This window comes from Melanerpes formicivorus, unplaced genomic scaffold (genome assembly GCF_026170545.1).
Source record: "Melanerpes formicivorus ecotype bairdi unplaced genomic scaffold, bMelFor1.0.p_v2 SCAF_21, whole genome shotgun sequence".
NCBI classification, from domain to species: Eukaryota; Metazoa; Chordata; class Aves; order Piciformes; family Picidae; genus Melanerpes; species Melanerpes formicivorus.
The window spans coordinates 9,112,982-9,130,740 of NW_027142373.1; the positions used below are offsets into that span (position 1 = coordinate 9,112,982).

Below are 17,759 nucleotides of genomic sequence, written 5' to 3' on the forward strand. Positions count from 1 at the left end.
ATGGCTTCTGTCCTGTCACTGTGCTGCTGCTGCTGCTCTGGAGGTGCAGCAGCTTAAATGTGGAATTTGTGTTGCTGCTTTTTTTCCCCCCCCAAAAAAAATCAGTTCTTTATGTGGGACTTTGAATGTGAGAACTGACGAAAAAATTACCCTCTTTGGTTACAGCAGAGATGTGCAACACAGAAGTGCTATTGTTTTAATTGTTTAAAATTCAGATTACAAGATAATGGTAATACCATTAGAAGGTTTCCCTTTGGCCTAGAAGCTGCAGGTAGGAGCCCGTCGATCCCTTACTATTAAAGATGAATGATAAGGAAACCTCTTAAATGCCTGTGACGCTGCAGTCTAGCCAATTTAGGATCAGCTGATGCCTTCCAGTGATAATGGCTTGAGGTTTTCAGCTGTATTATGAAGATATCAGCCAAGGCAGATAGTATTTAGGAGAGAAGTATACTTTATTGAATGGGGAGATGATCTAGAAGTGACAGTAAATCGCATTACTAAATGATCTATGTGCTCTACACAGTCTCTTCACTGGTAAATGCTAGTGGTAAAATGAAAGATGGTTATGTGTAATGTAGGAAAGTAGAGGAATCCAAGTATTATTTGATCTTCTTTCAGGTATCTGAGTTATTTGTGAAAATTGTCTACCAAAAGCATGGCTTAGGTTTATATCTTCCTTACTAAGTGTGGATGTCCTTACACTCATTTTATAATTATTTAATCATGATAAACTTCCCTGTGGATTCCCATATGCAGATATAACTGTTTTCTGAAACTTTTTATGCAGCTTCCTTTCTTGTCACTTAAGATGTTTTGAAGTCTCCTGCACATGGTAAAAACATCTGAGTTTGGTCACAATAGCACCATTCTGGCACAGAATACAGTACTCCTTTTAAGGTTCCATCAAAGATTGTATCACTCGCAGACAATCCAGCAGCACTTTAAAAGATGCATCCAATTCTTTCGTCTTTTTGTCCTCCACTCAAGACATCTGTCCAATAGCTAGTTGTTCTTAACTCTCATCCTTCAGGGGTACTAAGAATCAAAATCTGAGCTAGTTTTAGTCTTAGCCCTGGATGTGAATCAGCAGCACTGTAATTTTTCAGTCTTGAGGTTTTGAGTGTAGTTGTAATTCAAGCTCCTCAAGTATTAGGAGCTCTGATGGTAGTGAGGTCTGCTTTCTGGAGCTCTTCCCTGTGGGTTTACAGCCAAGGATGGCTTGAGAGTGAGAACAGTTATCTGTGCTGCTGCAGTGATGTTTTATGGCTGGATGCCCAGATTGTCTAGCTTTGCACACAGCTTTATAGTTTGCCTTTGAGGGCTGTGGAGGTGGAAGTCATTTGTAATAAACAGCTATCTGCAGCTTGCTGCTTCTGTGTTTTGAAATGCACATCCATTTAAAAACCAGCAAACTAGGTGCCCATTTGCTTAGATTTCCATCAGGAATCTCTGTGTTTGAGAAGCTTGCTCATGAGAAACGTTAACAATTGCTTATTGCTTTGTATTAAAAATAGCTAATTCATCCCTTGGCAGTTTGGGCTTTTTTAGCAGTAAGCTTGGAATTGCTAGAGAATGAGTTTTGGTGGGGGTTTTGTGGGTTGCTTTTTGGTTTTGTTTTTTAATTTGAGAGAAAAATTGACTTGTCAAATCGATTGGCAGCCTTTGTGGTAATTAAGCCCCAGAGAAAGATATGTTTCTAGGCCTCAAAATAGTTATCGTGCAACTACCAGCTATAGGCTCATTTAGGAAAAGATAACACCCACCCCCCTTCCACCGCAAGGGAAAAACCACCTTGGGCTACAAAGTGTTTTATGGCTGCCCTTGGGTGTTTTTCTGAGGCAAAGCCATTCTTTGTCCCCACCCCCAGCTTCTTGCTAATGGGGTCTGTGCATATTTTCCCCTGACGACTTTCTGAAGGGACACTCAAGAACCATCTAGAGTGGCATATCTGTTTTTTCTTAGATGTTCTGTTTCCCTTCCTATTCCCTGTTTCCCTTCCTGTGCTCTCTCTGTATGCTGTCTGCTTGCAGTGTAGAGTTTTTGCCTGGTGCTGCATTTGTAAGACTTCCCAATGAGAAGAGGAAGAGCCTTGTTTTGTCTGAGGGATAGAGAGTGCTCCCAGTGGCTGGGATTCCATTCTGGGTGGTCAGTGTGTACACATATTGATTGTTAGTAGAAACTGACTCCTGCCAAGTCTATTTCAAGCTCGGCCAGATATCTGCGTGTCACTCTGCTTTTTGGTCCTACTCCAGTCTCGGGCTCTCAGGTCTTTCAGTTCTTCAGCATTCCAAAATGTTTTCATTGCTGATGCTAACGTCATTGGTGCTGACAACGGAGATGCTGGTTTTCACACGGTAGCCGGTAAACAAAAGAGCATCAGCCCAGTGCTTTAACACAAACCATTCCAGAGAAAAGAAACAGTTCAGCGAGAACACACAATAAAGGAAATCAGCTGTAGAGATGCACAGTGTGCTGGCTGCCATTTTACTGCATTTTCTTATGACGCCATTAGAATAAGGCCACAGAAGGTGGTCTTTGGCATTGCTTGTGGTTTTGCTTTAACTCAAGATATGTTTACAGTAGCCTTGAAGATATTTCATATGAAATGTGAAGTTTAAAACTTTAGGCTGTGTTTACAGTGCTAGTAATGGGGTGTGTGTGTGTGTGTGTGTGTGTGTGTGTAAATCCAGTAAGACACTTACCCAAGCCAGCCTGGAGTAGGGTTCTTCATTATCCCTCTGCTGACAGTGTGCTTTCTATCTGTAGGTCTCAATTTTCCTCTTCTCTCAGTGTTTTCAATCAATTACACAACCTTGCTTAATGTAGGAAGAGTTGCTTCCAGTGTTTGTGTTGTCTGGATTTTTTCCACACTTTCAGCTTTGAAATGGATGCTCCACTTGGAAGCTCGTCCCTTACTCCTTGGCTGTGTTACATCGCTGCAAATCTCATTGTTCTTGTCTGGTTATGGTGTCATAGCTGTAATGCTGTTAAGTGCACAGTGTTGCACCTCGTTCTTTTGTGATGCTGCAAAAAAATTACTGGTTAAAAATAACCTCTTGGTGTGAGTGCTGATCACATCTGCTCATAACCTGCCTTTTCGCTTTCCTTTCTCTTTGCATACCATTAGCCAGTGCAAACCATGAAGTAGTGTGTGTTTTACCTATTTAAGCCTTAAAAAAAAAGAATATGGAAAATGCAGCATCTTCTGATCAGGAAGAAGAGCCTGGTGGTAGCAATTTAAATGCTGCTAAATATCTTCTAGTGTGATCATCATCAAAGAGCTGTCTGATCCAGGCGTGGAACTAAATTTGGTCTGTCACAATAATAGAATTGCTGCTATTGAGGAGGAGAGTCTGCATAAATAGCACTGTTTCAGGTGAAAGATGTTATTATATGGGACTTACTGGAGCTTGGTGAGTGTAGAATTCTTCCTATTTTCATTCTTCTAATCAAACTTGCAGAAGTCTTGCACCCTTGCAAAAGAGCAGTCCAAATTAAATGGGTCTCGTTGGGCACCAGCAGGGCATTATCTAGTGATGTCAGTCTTTGCTACCACACTTGTGTGTTGAGAATTGACTAAAGCAAAGGGTGTGTAAGTGGATGGATGCTTACACGATGAGTTGCTGGAAAAAGCCCCTCAGTGTTAATATTTTCTTGCTTTTCTGAAGGGGCAGTGTTCTTCACAAATGTCTTGGTGAAATATTGCAGTGACAACAAACCCCCATGCTTTTGTAGCCAATAGCTCAGACTGATGGCTGTAATCTCTCTGTTATCTGGATGATACTGCAATGCTCTCGCAGTCCATCTGCATTGACACTGTGATTCCCTCCACCCTCTCCTTCCCCGTTCCTCTATCAGCATCCAGACCAGCAAGAGCTGATCTTTCTGGTGTTCTGTCTGCAGCTGCTGATCAGATAACGTACTTGGAGACGTTTTGGATCTATTTCTGAGAATACATGCTCCCCATGGCGTTTCATGGAGTAACTGAAGGCATGAAATAGTTATTAGCAAGATCATAATTGACCTTAAATTGATTTCCAAAGTGGTGTTTATCGCAACTGGTTTTCCTGTCTCTGGAAGATCTTTTATGGCTGTTGCCTTTCCCCCTCTCTCCCCCTACCCCGTCTCTCCTCCCCCCACGGAGCCGCTATTCATTTGCTAAGTTGAATAATGGATGATGGCCCATTCTGATGGTGGCTCTGATATTCTACTTTATTATTGGCTGGAATTGGCATCCAGATGCTTTTACTAAGAAAAGTGAAGTGGGGGAAGTGAGAGCTTTGAAACTCGATTAACTTAATGGAAGTGAGAATCACCTTTTCAACAGCGTGGAATTAATCTTTTACACTCTGGTGGATTTGTTGAGGGAAAGGTGCTACCTTGGACCTGTTTCCTTAATTGTGGACAACAGAATAAGCCTTCTAAATTTTGTGGAGTCAGCTCCCAGCCTGAAGACAGGGTCCAGAGTAACAAAGGTTTCTTATTTATGCTTTTGTCTTAATTTGCAGCATTGCAGCTGAGGATGCAGTGGAACAAACACTAAATTGCTTCAAAGTGTACTATCTTGAAGTGTAATGAAACGATCATGGTGGACAGTGTTTTGATTTGAGGGTTTTTTTGGTAGATAAACACTAAGAATGTATGCAATGTACACAAAACAAGCAGATTTTTATCATTTGTGTTTAAACTTACACATTTGTAGTGCACAACTTTCAGTACAGTTTATTAGCCTACAGTATGTTTTGTCTTCCTTGACTGGGATCAAATTTGGTGTTAACCTCCTGCAGAGAATTCCAGGACCCCTGACATTTTATTGTGACTCTTGATTAGCTCACCAGGGTTCCTGCTAAGAATTCTTCTTTCATTCATTTGATAATTTGAATTCCCTATTCACAGTGCCTCTAAATAGAATGGTATTTGGAAAACTTGAAGACAACAACTTGAATGTTCAATGAGCTCACACAGCAAATTTAAAAATGCAGGAGGAGGAAATGGTGGGTTTTGCCTTCTGAAATCTTAAAAGAAACCCCAAACATCTAACAAAAACTTTAATCTCCATCTTCTTATATTCCCTTTACATGAGTTTCCATTCTGGTTTTCTACAACGAGGAGTTCTGTTGTTTGTTTTCCCTTTCTCATCTTATCTTGCCTTGTTCTCTCAGGAGCCATGCATTCAACCTAACTTCAGCCTGTATCTGGGAGCCAGTACAATAAAGGTGGTACATCCTGTGGGATGGAACTTCAGCTTTCAAGGCAGCATGTGTGGAGAGCATCTTGTGCTTTACACACACTATACTTCAACCTAGCTTGTGTGCACCTCAGAGATGCCCTACACCGTGCACACACTGGTGCTATGTGTCCCTGTACCATTGCTGGTGATGCTGGCAGGGCCTGTCCTGAGCTCTACAGTGTGAGGGATAGTGTTGGAATTGTTTGTAATAATTCTAGGTCTTGAGATACATCCTCCCTGTGAGGTTACTGTCCTTTTACTCCCTTATTCAGGTCCCTCCCCATGAGCCTCCTGGAACTGGGGCTGCAGCAATGTCCTGCATCTCTGCATGTTCTGGGGTGGCACCTGGATGTCTCAGTAGTGAGGTGGCAGAGGTCCACTGTCTCTGCAGGATGCATTTTCCTAGAGGGTGGTGTCTGCAGGCTCCTGCCACCTATCTTTGAATATCATAGGAAAACTCAAGACTGGAAGAGACCTCAGGAGGTCATCTCAGATAGGCAGGTCTGTGCTTCAGTCAAGTGACAGGTACATGTCTAGTGTTTACTGCTGCTCACCATGCTGCTGGCATGTGTTGGTGCTACTCTTAGCCTTGCCTGCAGACAGGAGCAAAGGAAGCACATAGGTGTTTTTACAGTGTGCCTGTGGCAGGAACTGTGCTGCAGGAGAGGTATCTTTTCCAGACCTCACCTTCCTGGGCCATTTAAATCACACCTGAACCTCTCAGGAACATCCCAATGGATGCATGTGGCTCTGGCTGCTGTGAGCTGGTTCTTTTGACAATGTGTTGGCACCACTTTTTTCCCAGAATGAGCATCAGAACAGCATTGTGAGCATACTTCTCTTCAGCATAACTTCTATTGCCTACTCTTTGACCCTGTAAGTGCTATTGTCTCGCTTGAGCTGTGTGAGAGCGTCAGCCAGGTCTCCAGCTTCTGCAATAAGTGAGTCAGATGTGCTTTTTCCTGCTGATAGAAGTGATTTGGCTCAGAAACAGCTGAGTGCTGGCATGGTGACTGGGGGCAGGAGGACCAGAGATGTTGGAAATCCTGCTGGCAAAATGCTCCATCCTTGTAGTTATGCAGACTTGCTTTAATGTTTTTTTTTTTAAAGAAAGCAGCATAAAGATTTAGTTGTGCTTGCTGGAGGGGTGTGAGGGTATGCTGCACAGAAGCAGTGTTCCTGGTCATCTGTCCTGCAGCACACACAGTCCCTTCTGACCTGTACTGTTGGACAGGTGACTGACTCTTCCAGTCACCATTCCTGGGAGTGTCAGTGCTTGAAGAGAGCCTGAGGCTGTGCTGTGACAAAACATCCTGTGGAGCTGTTGCTCCTGTTCCTATTTCCTGGCCTCCTGCTTCTCAGTATCCCTGTGCAGCTGCTCCAGGAAGCAGTGCTCCTCTGCCATGTTCTTCAAGTCCAGCTAAATCATTTGAGCCAGAAACTTGTCTGTAAGTGGTTTCTGTTTCTGGTGGTGATCCCGAGTGGGACAGTGTGTCAGCGTGGGGCTTTCCCTCTGCGGGCACAGGGCTCTTCTAAGTATTTGGAGAAACCAAAATAGCAGACATAGTATCTGGGGAGGGACAAGCAAGCCACACTCTTGCTGAGCTACTGGATTCCAAAGTTGTTCTCTTTTGCATATTATGTCTCAGGAAGCCTGAGGAAGAGCTCTGGACCAGATGCTACATCAACTGCTGGTAAATATCAGGCTGTGAAAGTAAATCTAGTTACCTGCACTGTTCAGTCTATAGCTTACTTTTCCAAGAGAGGAGTAGGTCTGTGTTTGCTAGGGGAGGTGAGATGTTGTTCATAGCATCTTTCTTGCTCTTTCTAGCCTGCTTTGAGTAGTAAATGTAATGCAAAGAGGTTTTTTGGATAGTAGTTCTTTGGGTTTTTTTGTCTTGGTTCCTGCATAGCCTGAGTGGTGCACATGATGGGAGAGATGAGCTGTGCTGGGGTGTTGTCAGCAGGCTGAGGGAGCAAATTGTGGTGTAATTTGTGCCTGAAATGCATACAAGTACAGTGTTCTAGCTCATGCCAAGACTTCCCTCTTAACTACTGACATTCCCCCAGAATGGAGCACTGTGGAGAGCAACTCCTTGACAGAAGAGGTGGTGAACTGGTGTGACAGCAGTTTCACACCCTATAGGATCATCTACATGAGCGTGTTCATTTGGATTGAGAATTCCCTGTTTGAGTAAGCCTTCTGATTGTCCTCACTTGCTGTGCTTTGACATCATGGAGTGGTCCTGGAGTGCAACAGCTGGATTCCCTTTAAGCAGAACTTCACTGGATGACGTACTCCAAGGGTGCAGTTAATTTTTCCCTGCTTCAAGTGGGCATTTGGTACCTGGGAGCAGACTGGAGCTAGTCTCAAGTAATAAAGTCACCTGATGTGGGGATAGTGTGGCTGTTGAGGCCTCTATGCCAACAGTTTTGCTTTGCAGACCCACTCCTGTTGATCTCCACTACTTAGTAATGAAGATGTAACATGCATCTCCCCAGGCATCCCCGTTTGCACTCTAGTACTGCCATTAGTAGGAGAAACTGAACAAAAGGGAGTCTATAGATGAAAAACAAACCCCAGATACGGAGTCGTCGAACTTCTAATGTCTGATTTACCTCTTACAAACTGAGGATGCAGATTAACTGTAAAAGCCTTTTTCTTCCCAGGGATTTCCCCCCACTTCTAGGAGCTGGTAAATCAACTAACAAAAGCTAAGGCAAGGCCAAGTCAGTGTTTCACAGAAATACCTTTAACTGAATGATAGTAAATATCCAGTCTGCTCTGTTTTTGTTATAATTTACTGCAGCGGTTGTTTACTTTGCCTACATAAAGAAGGGTGACAACAGCTTAACATGGAGTGAGTTGAAAACCTCCAGTGGGAGCTTGCTACCTCCAGTAGGTAGCAGCTGGCACTCTTTTCAAGGTCCTTCCAGTGTTTTATTGCTCTTTAACCAATAGTCCAAAATGGCACATTAGAAACACAAGGTCTGTAACACATAAGCTCTTTTTGCCTCCTGATTGTGCAATTTATTTTTTAGAGATTGTAAGAGCAGGATTAGTAATTTATTCTCTTGGGCAACCTAAATGCTCTCTGTAGTTTCAGTAAGGTGTTTTATTTGAGTGTTTTGCTTTTCACACCTTGTTCTCACCTAACGGTGTGGTGTGTTCTTGAGTGTCTTTAAATGGGAACTCCGTTCTGCTTCTGCACACATTTCAGTTGTGAGTGCAGTTGTCTGCACCTCAGTCAAGTGCTTTAAAGAAAGCCTGGAAGGGGACTACTTGGGAATCAAGTCTAATCCCTCACAGGTAGTTGAGAAGGATCCACAGAGCATCATAGACGTGAAGATACTCTGCAATAAGTCAAATAAAGAAATGAAAATACACAAAGAAGACTTAGAGGCAGAACTATATTGTAGAGTAAAAGGAAATAATCCAGGGCAGCATTGGTGCTCTATTTATGTGCAGGAGCTTTAAAGGGATTTCTAAGTGACTTCAGAAATGGGGCTGCTCTCCATCTTAGGAAATCAGATTTGTGTTTTGTGCTTCAAGACAAGCTGACCAGATACCAGGAGCATCAAAGAACCAGGCCCACAGTTGTTAGCAGTGGACAGTGTCTCGATGTTACACAGGAAAGGAGGAATTCCCTGTCAAAGCAAATAAATGTCTGAAGAAGTGACAAGTGCAGGGCAGGGGCATAGTTTGACAGTGAGAAACCCCAAAGCATGGGATTAATAAATTACAAATTGAGGTCAAACAAAACTATTCATCAGGCTTCCTTTATTACTCCCTGTAGGAACAAATTTTACACCTGAACTTTGAATGATCACACCTCTGCATGTAACCTGTCCACAACATTGTCTGCAGTGATGTGACTGAGGGCTCTTCCCCTCTGAATATTGTAGGATTTTTACTTTGGGAATGGGTGATGGCCTTCTGCTTTTAGTCTAATTGTCTTTGTGTCCAGGAGTCAGTCTAGCCTTGTATCAGTGTTACTTCTTAACAAAAACTTGCTTTCTTTAGGTATTTTTCCTCTTCTCTCCCCTAAATATATTTTTTTTGATAAAGATTTGGGTTGTCATCTTTTTTGTGTGTGGTAGTTTTTGTTGTTGGGGTTTTTGTTGGTTTGTTTTTAATGGTACATCGTGGAATATTTTGCTTTATGCCTAATCCAAATCTCTTTTGTTGCAATTTAAGAAGTAAAATCTTCCTGGTTGTAACACCTGTTTGAATGAAGGGGTTACTGTCTCTTTAACACCTGTTTGAATGAAGGGGTTACTGTCTCTTTAACACCTGTTTGAATGAAGGGGTTACTGTCTCTTTAAGTTGTGTGATTCCAAGTCTGTGAAGTTTTGGACCAAGGGCTGATGCCTTTTTGGTGCCTGATTCATGTTGTCATTTTTTGGACTCTCTCCAGTTGATGTGTATCTCTGTTGCTGTGTCCTGGTCCCAAGATGGGCACAGTACAGCAGCTGATGAATTTCTGACCATTTGTGACCTTTTTGCTTTGCCTTCGGATAGAGATCTGCTGTAATACCTGATACTTTTTCCACCTCAAAACTGATGTTTAGCCAATTGTTCCCTGTGTTGTGCTGCTATATATGATTCTTCCTGCCACACACAGCACCCTGCCCTCCTCCTCACTGCATTGTGCTCTACTCTTTTTGTACATCTTGAGTTTATCAGGTTGTCCTGAGTACTATCCATCCTTATTTGCAGCCCCACGGGTTGACATATTTTGCAGCTTACTAAGTGTGCACATTTTCCCAGCAAAGTGGTTAATAAAAATTCTGCTGCTGAACATGTGGCACACTGAAAAATAAATAAATAAATCCATCAATTCTTTGCCTTCTTGGAAGTGGAAGTGCTGAGGTTAATTGTTTTATGGGTGTGTTATTGTCATTTAATTTAGCTTATGTCCCCTGTCTTCTTAGGAAAACAACAAACAAACAAAACAACCAACCAAAACTGTAACCACATTTTTGTTAACAAAACTTTGCCATATGGCTTGAAAAGTCAATAAATACTTCTGTTCCCTCCCTGTTGTCCTTCTCAAAAATACCTGCAACTAGGAAGAAGGAAAAAAACCCAGACAGGCTATTTCCACCCCCCCACCCCCCCCACCCCCCCAATCAAATTCTTGCCAGCTGTTACTGATGGTTTGATCTCTGTGCATATAACTTAAAAGTGTTTGGTGTTTCCTGGTCTTCTGCAGTGCCATCTATGTTCTGCTGATGCTTTAAGGTAATCTGCAGTGACTTAGGCACAGTTGTTCTTATGGTGAATTACATCAGGCCTAGCCAGTGGAAAAACAACTGACTTCTCTAGGGACTTCTTAAGCTCCTCTTACTTTTTGTGGCCTGATTTCCTACGTGGTAGCAAAATGTTTAGTCCATCTCCTTTTTTCCCCCCTGCCAGTTCATGGAAGTTTTCTTAAGAAGTTGGATCATTCCTTTGCACATTTGGGGAAAAGGAACCCGAACACATCTTGAGGTTCTTGCATGGGCCTGTGTTCTCTCACCTTTCTGGGTTGAGAAAACCAGGCTGAAGAATTGCAGTGGCTGAGATCCTGGGGCAGGAGCAGCTTGCTTGGTGGCTCTTTGCTGCTCCTGCCACCAGCTTGGAGCAAAGCCTCCCTGCGTAGGAAAGGGCACTCTGAAATCCCTCTGGGAAGCTGCCGTCATCTGCAGGCTCAGCACCAGTTCAGATGGTTGTTGACCATCTGTTCCCATCTGACCTCTTTAGTGAAGGCTACAGCAGAAAGCAAAGTACTGTCACTTTAGCCCTCATAGGGTCATCTGTCAGCAGTCCTCCTTTCCCACTGAGTATCAAACCCAATGTTTCCTCTTGCTTATTAATGAAGCACTTAAAGGTTGATTTATGGTTACTTTTTCTAGGCACAATGCTAATACATTGCTGACTTGACTTATTTTTGTCCCCATGTGTTTGTGCTGGGGTTTTGTTTGGTTTGGGTTTTTTCATATTGCTTCCTATTTATTTGACCTAGTTTTGGTGCTGCTTTGGGGTTTCTTTTTGTTTGAGGTGATTGGAGAGCTCATAATTAGGGACCAGCTTGACTCTTCATGATTAATGACTGAGGAAAAAAGCCTGTCCTTCTAGAGCACACCAGGTCCTAGACTTCACTGGTATTTACTCTGGGAAGGTTATAGAGAGCTGGGCTGGGTAAAGATGGAGCAGGATACAGAATTAGCAGTAGGCAGGTGTAGAGTTTTAGTTTATAGCAGTCAGTGAAACAAGGACTGCTGATGATGTGGTGACCTCCTGCTTTATGCAGTATTCCTCCTATACATTGTGATCTGCATTGTTTTGCTTCCTCAGAATCACCAAGAATCTACCTCTTCCTTATCCTGTGTGACACTTTTTCAGGTGTCCTGAATTAATTGCTGCCTGTCACTCCTGTGTTCACTGCTCTTAACACTTCATTTTTCCATTCTATTTCATTGCCATCCTTCAGGCTGCTTCATGACACCAGTCACTTCTTTCTTGCCGTTTAGAATCAGATCCTGAAGACAGTAATTTTCTTCATTTCTGTCTTAATCTGTATGACACTAGCTTTTGAGTACTTGGTAGATGATTACTTTGTGTTTCATGTCAGCACTGTCCAGACTCTCTGTTATCACCTGTAATGATGCATGGCTCTGTTAGCTCTTTCCAAAAAGCCTTCTTGGCATGCTTTGGTCACCTGCTTTGGTGCCATTATTTCTGTTCTTTATAATTCTAGTTTCAAGGTTTTCCAGCATAGGGAAGGATGTGAATTTAAGGGACAAGAGGTATTCCACAATTAGGCTATGGGAACTGTTCTCTCACTGGTCTAAACCTTTTGAAGCCATCTGTAGAGCAAGATTGGGTGCTCTTCTGGAGAGGCTTTCCAGTCAGTATTCCTGTGTAAATAAATAGACAAACCTTTGGCATCTTAAATGTGTGCAAACAGAATCAATTAGGCTGCTAGGCTTGGAGCTGTCTCATGGAGGAATAGGAAAAGGCTGGCATTGGAATAAGTTGCCCAGGGAGGTGGTGGAGTCACTGTCCCTGGAGGCATTCAAGAAATGTGGGAGCCTGGCACTCTGGGACATGATTTCATGGCCATGGTGGTATTTAGGTTGGACATGATGATTTTGGAGGACTTTTCCAACTGAAACAATTCTGTGATGCTAAGAGGGACTGATCTCTGTTTAGCAGAAAGCAGAAAGTCCTGAACTATAAAGCAGCGTATGGGTAACAGCTTTGCATGTCACTGGACTCTACTTGAAGTTTCTTTAAGAACGTGATATTCCCAAAAGGCATTTTGCAGAATGCTGTTAGAATGTCACATCAGCACTACTTCAGAATACCAGCTGTGGCTTTGGATGTGAAAACAACCCTGTGTCTGATACCAACTGGAGAACTGAATTTCTCAGCTTCAAAAATGTCATCAGCCTAGATTGGTTTATTTTTAAAAGGCATTAATAAGCCTTTCTGCAACAGGCAGGGAGAGGCACAGACCTAGTGCTCAAGTTGTTCTGACCATGACTTGCACTTCCTCTTGCTTTCCTATTTGGAGAGAGCTTTAAAAAACTACCTTGCTTTAGGTTTGGGTTTAATAAGCTAATTGCAATCTGTAAAAGCAACACTTGATGGTACAGTAAAACTCTGCTGTCTGCTCAAAACCCCCCCATGCCTCTCATACCTCAGATGCGTGTATATGAAAAAGGCAAACTCCTACAAGCGTGCTTGTTTAAGACACTTCTGGTTTGAATCATATGAGCTTTGTATGCATACATTTTTTAACATGCTTCCTGTAATAAAGATTAAATTGTTGCTCAGGAAGTAAAACTGCAACTCAAGCCTTTGACAACGTAATCAAACTTTATATAGCAATGTTTTTATTGTTTTCCTTTTGTTTGGCTCCTAGATGACTAATTTCTGCCTAGAAGTGACAGCAAGAGTTGCCATCTGAGGGGCCACTTGGAGCTTTAGTCTATTTTAAGCATATTTAAAGCACATGTGTTCAGAAGTGTCATTATGTAAATCAGTTTTGAAAATGGAACTCCATTAAAAATTGTAGTATCATTTTCTGAGTTAATCTGAGGCTATTTTAATCTCAGAAATGAAAAGGGGGGAGGGGGGGGGGAAAACCACCCACAAACAAAACAACACAAAAACCAAACAGATTTCTGCTCTGAGTGGTACTTCCACCTCTTATGTTGTAATTTATATGATAATATGGTAATAAAATACATTGTGTTTTTAATGGAGCAAAGTGTTTGCTCCTCTTTGATTTTGAAAATTCTCTGCCATGGTGTATTACCTGCACAAGGGAGGGGAAGGACATCTAACAGTGCTTGGGAAATGGCAGAACAGAGCCACCTTCAGAGGGCAGAAAGACTGGAAATTGAAATGTTCGTGGTGCATCAAGAGAAGTGTGGCCAGCAGGTCAAGGGAGGTGATTCTCCCCCTCTACTCAGCTCTGGTGAGACCCCACCTGGAGTACTGCCTCCAGTTCTGGAGCCCCTATTACAAGAGGGATATGGAGATGCTGGAGCATGTCCAGAGAAGGGCCATGAGGACGATCAGAGGGCTGGAGCACCTCTCCTATGAGGACAGACTGAAGGAGTTGGGGCTGTTCAGTCTGCAGAAGAGAAGGCTCTGAGGTGACCTAATTGTGGCCTTCCAGTATCTGAAGGGGGCCTACAAGAAGGCTGGGGAGGGACTGCTCAGGATCTCAGGTAGTGATAGGACTAGGGGGAATGGAACGAAGCTGGAGGTGGGGAGATTCAGGCTGGATGTGAGGAGGAAGTTCTTCCCCATGAGAGTGGTGAAGCCCTGGAATGGGTTGTCCGGGGAGGTGGTTGCGGCCCCGTCCCTGGAGGTGTTTAAGCCCAGTCTGGATGAGGCTCTGTCCAGCCTGATCTAGTGTGGGGTGTCCCTGCCCATGGCAGAGGGGCTGGAACTAGATGATCCTTGTGGTCCCTTCCAACCCTGACTGATAGATACTATGAGTCCAGTCTGAGTGATTAAGCCTTGGCGGTAATGAAAATTCATCCTTGACGCTGGATGCTTAAGGGTTTGTGGGACAGGGGCTGGATCATCTTATTTAGGCCATGCTTTTGCCAAGAAAGATTGGACAGCTGATCCTTGAGGCCCTTCAACCTGGGATTCCATGATTCTGTGAAAGGAACTTGGTGTTAAAAAGGCCTAAGAAGACATGTGGGAAACATGTACTGTCAGAGCTTAAAGAATTAACTCTGCAAGCTAAGCAGGGTGACCATGGTGTTGGGGTATTTTTGTGGTGGTTTATTTGTTGTTTATTTGTTTTCTGAGGGATGGGTGGATTTTTATTTTTTCTGACTCTTGAAAGAGATGAAAATGTCTTCTGGAATTGCTGCAATGTTACGGTTTTTCTTAAGTACTCCCAAGAAGAAATCAGAAAGTTCCTTATTTTTCAGTGACTGGTTTCATTTACCAGATTTAAAACAAACAACAAAGGCCAGAAATTCTCTTGGCAACAGTCTGACAGTTTGGGAGAGCTCACTCAAAGGCATGAGCTTTGTGGAGGTGAATGGGCTCAGGTCGGGAGCACTAAAGATGAATGGACTGGATGTTGTTTCTTTGTAGTCACTGAAACTGTGGGGACTTCTTCTCCACTCAAATCTGGAATGATTTCAACTCTTTCTTTTGGCAATGTAAGCCACCACTTTTTGAGAAGTCCTAGAATACCTCTTTTCAAAGTACAGCTTTCAGTGCCCTTTGCTTAAGTGCAATGTTAAGTGCCTGTTGCAGATACCCACCTGCAGCTCTTACAAGCAAATGTTTCTTACATGTTGGTTTACAGTACAATATTTGAAAGCTGGCCCTTTGAAATTGAGTTGAGCAGTCGTGCTGGTGATAAACATTTGGTCATGACAGAAGGTGATTCAGTGTTGAAAATAGAGAGATCTAATGCTACTATTGATATTTTGTCCCCCAGTTGTGCCCCAAGCCCTTCCAGATGTGCCTGACCTCCAGCTACTATTCCAAACTCTGGGTCTTGCCAGATCTGGCACTTCTGTAAATAGTCCAAGTGCTGTGAAGTATCTAAAAGGGCACTAACACCCATGTTTAGTCCTCAGGATTGCTTACTGCAGTGTTTACTGTTTTGGGGGCACAAGGAAGGGGAAGCTGCTTTTGATTTAGTCTGGAGCACTGTGCAGGATCTCTGTAAGCTTTAAAGCATCTACAGTGACCAAAATCAGTATTGGCTGGCAAATGAAAAAGCCAAACACCAGAACACCCTTCAACAGGCAACACTGGAGAACAAAACAAACCAAACTACAATATTCTTTCTTTTATGAGAAGGGAAACTGTTAAGAATGCACAAACTTGTTAAAAGGAAAATCAAAGAAGCAGTTTAAAGGCAAAATGCTCCGTGGGGAATGTTTGAAGACACAACAGTGCAAAATCTGAAGGGTCTGTTTCCCTTTTAGGTAAAGAATATGTTTGTCTCCCCCCACTCCCAGCCTCCTGCAGATCTGTTGTGATAAAACAACAGTTGAGCAAAGACACTTACAACTGAAAAGACCTTTTTTAACAACAACAACAACAAAATCCAAACTAAAAAAAGGGGGGGGGGGGAGGGGAAGGGAAATGTGGGCTTGGGCAAGTTAAATGTAAAGCAATAATGGGGGGGGAGGGGAAATGTGGGCTTGGGCAAGTTAAGTGTAAAACAATAATGAGTCTAAAAGTGATCTCAGGGAATAATTGGAACACATCAAACATAATGATAACAGTAACGGTTTGAGCCCACTTGGAAGGTCTGTAAGGCTGAAATAGTATCAAGACCTGAAGAGCTGTCAAGGAAGGTAAAATAGAGAAGTAAATGAATTATTAGCATTGGTATTTATTTGGAAGGAGGTTGAGGAGGTTCATTGTTACAACCATTAGTTATGGTGGTGGACAAAGCATAGACGGTGAGGTTCACATAGATGTTTCTTCTTGATTTAGAACAACTCAGGTTAAATTTTAACCCAGATGCTATTGGAGCAGGGTGGTTTTGTGTTCATGCAAATTCTTCAGCTGGAATTTCTAGGCTGAGCACAAAATGCAGTGATTGGAATTAATCTGGCCCTTAGCTTACAGCTCTTTGAGAACAACATGGAAATTGTTTACAACTCCTCGAGAAATGACTACAGCATGTGTTTGATCAAAACCAGAGCACCATTTGGAAAATAATGTGCTTGCTCCTGATCTTTAAGGTACATTGTGAATCAGCTGCTGACAGCCAGCAGAACCTGTAGTAATTGTCTTTGGTTTTTTTTTCTTTCTCATTTTCCCTTCTGAGTTTTAAACTTTCTTTCCCTAGAACGTGCTAATACTAAGCAGTGGGTTAGATTGTGGAAAGAGGCTCCAAAGTAAACCTATTCTTTCTGAGTTTTCATTGCTTTATTTGTCATTGGGTTCAGGTTCTGAACAGGTGGGGGGTTTTAAATGCTTCGATTACAGCATTCAGAGCAGCTTTTTCAGAGAGGAGCTGTAGAAAGTCAGCAATATACGTGTGGGTTACTTACCTTCCTAGATAAAGTTCCTCTGAGTGAAAAGCTCTTCCCAATCTTTATTCTTGTCAGGGAGAAAGAACAAGAAACACAAGAAGAGGAACATTTGATGGAAGAAAAGAAAAAGAAAAAGCAGGAAGAAAAGAAAAAGAAGGAAGGTGCTCAGAAAAAGGTTTGTTCATGTTCCTGATTTCAATGATTATTCACTTTTGTGTGTGAGGTGCAGGTGGTGATCCTGGAGCCGTTCTTTCTGTGAGTAATTCTGACACAAGTGAGCAATCTTGTCGACTTCCAGGGAGGCTGCAGTCAGAGAACCTCTGCAAAAGCAGTTGTGACAGTTCATTAGCGCTCCCCAAGCTGCTCACCATCTCCTGATGTTGGGTTACTGCTCCCACAGCCCCGCCACGTGAGCATTCCTGCTCGGCCTCAATGCAAAGTGAGCTGGATGAGTCTCAACTGATACTGCAGGGACTGGGTTGCCAGGCCACTGCACATTGCCTTCTGCCTCTTTCTGGATTACACAGTTTTCATCTTAACCATCCCTTAGGATATGGCTTGTGAGAGCAGGCTGTGTTAAGCCAGGGCACAACTGATTGCTGTCTTTTCCACTGTAAAAATTTGGTGTCATGAAAAGCCCAGAATTGGGTTGATTGCAAAGAGACAAAAAAAAAGAGGAGTCTTCATAAAATGTGCAGTTAATGTGTCACTTCAGTAATGTGTGTGGGTTCAGAGGGGTACTGGACCAATTCACAGGAGTTAATTCTGTTGGCTGTTAAAAATGCCATAAACACTGGTTCAGGAGGCCTCTGAACCTCACAAGTGACAGAAGGCAGGGTGGGTAGATGGGGGTGCTGTCACACTGCCTTCTATGTTTTATACAGCCTCTTTGGCATCTGCTTTTGCCTTCAGACAAGAGTAGCCATGCTTCTATTCCTAATGCATGGAGTGAAACTAACATTCCCCAACCCTTAACTGCAGCTGAAGCCTGATTTATGTA

The 17,759-nt window shown here is 42.9% G+C and overlaps 1 protein-coding gene across 7 annotated transcripts in view; it reads left to right on the top strand.

The window, feature by feature from the left end:
* Nucleotides 1–17,759, top strand: part of TNRC6C (trinucleotide repeat containing adaptor 6C) — a 339,338-nt gene that overhangs the window by 241,059 nt on the left and 80,520 nt on the right. For all 7 annotated transcript variants that reach the window (XM_068151425.1, XM_068151424.1, XM_068151426.1 and 4 more), the window contains one exon: nt 16,835–16,934. In XM_068151425.1, coding sequence (XP_068007526.1) covers nt 16,872–16,934 — 63 coding nt within the window. In that variant the 5' untranslated portion in view covers nt 16,835–16,871. The remainder of the gene's footprint in view (nt 1–16,834; nt 16,935–17,759) is intronic.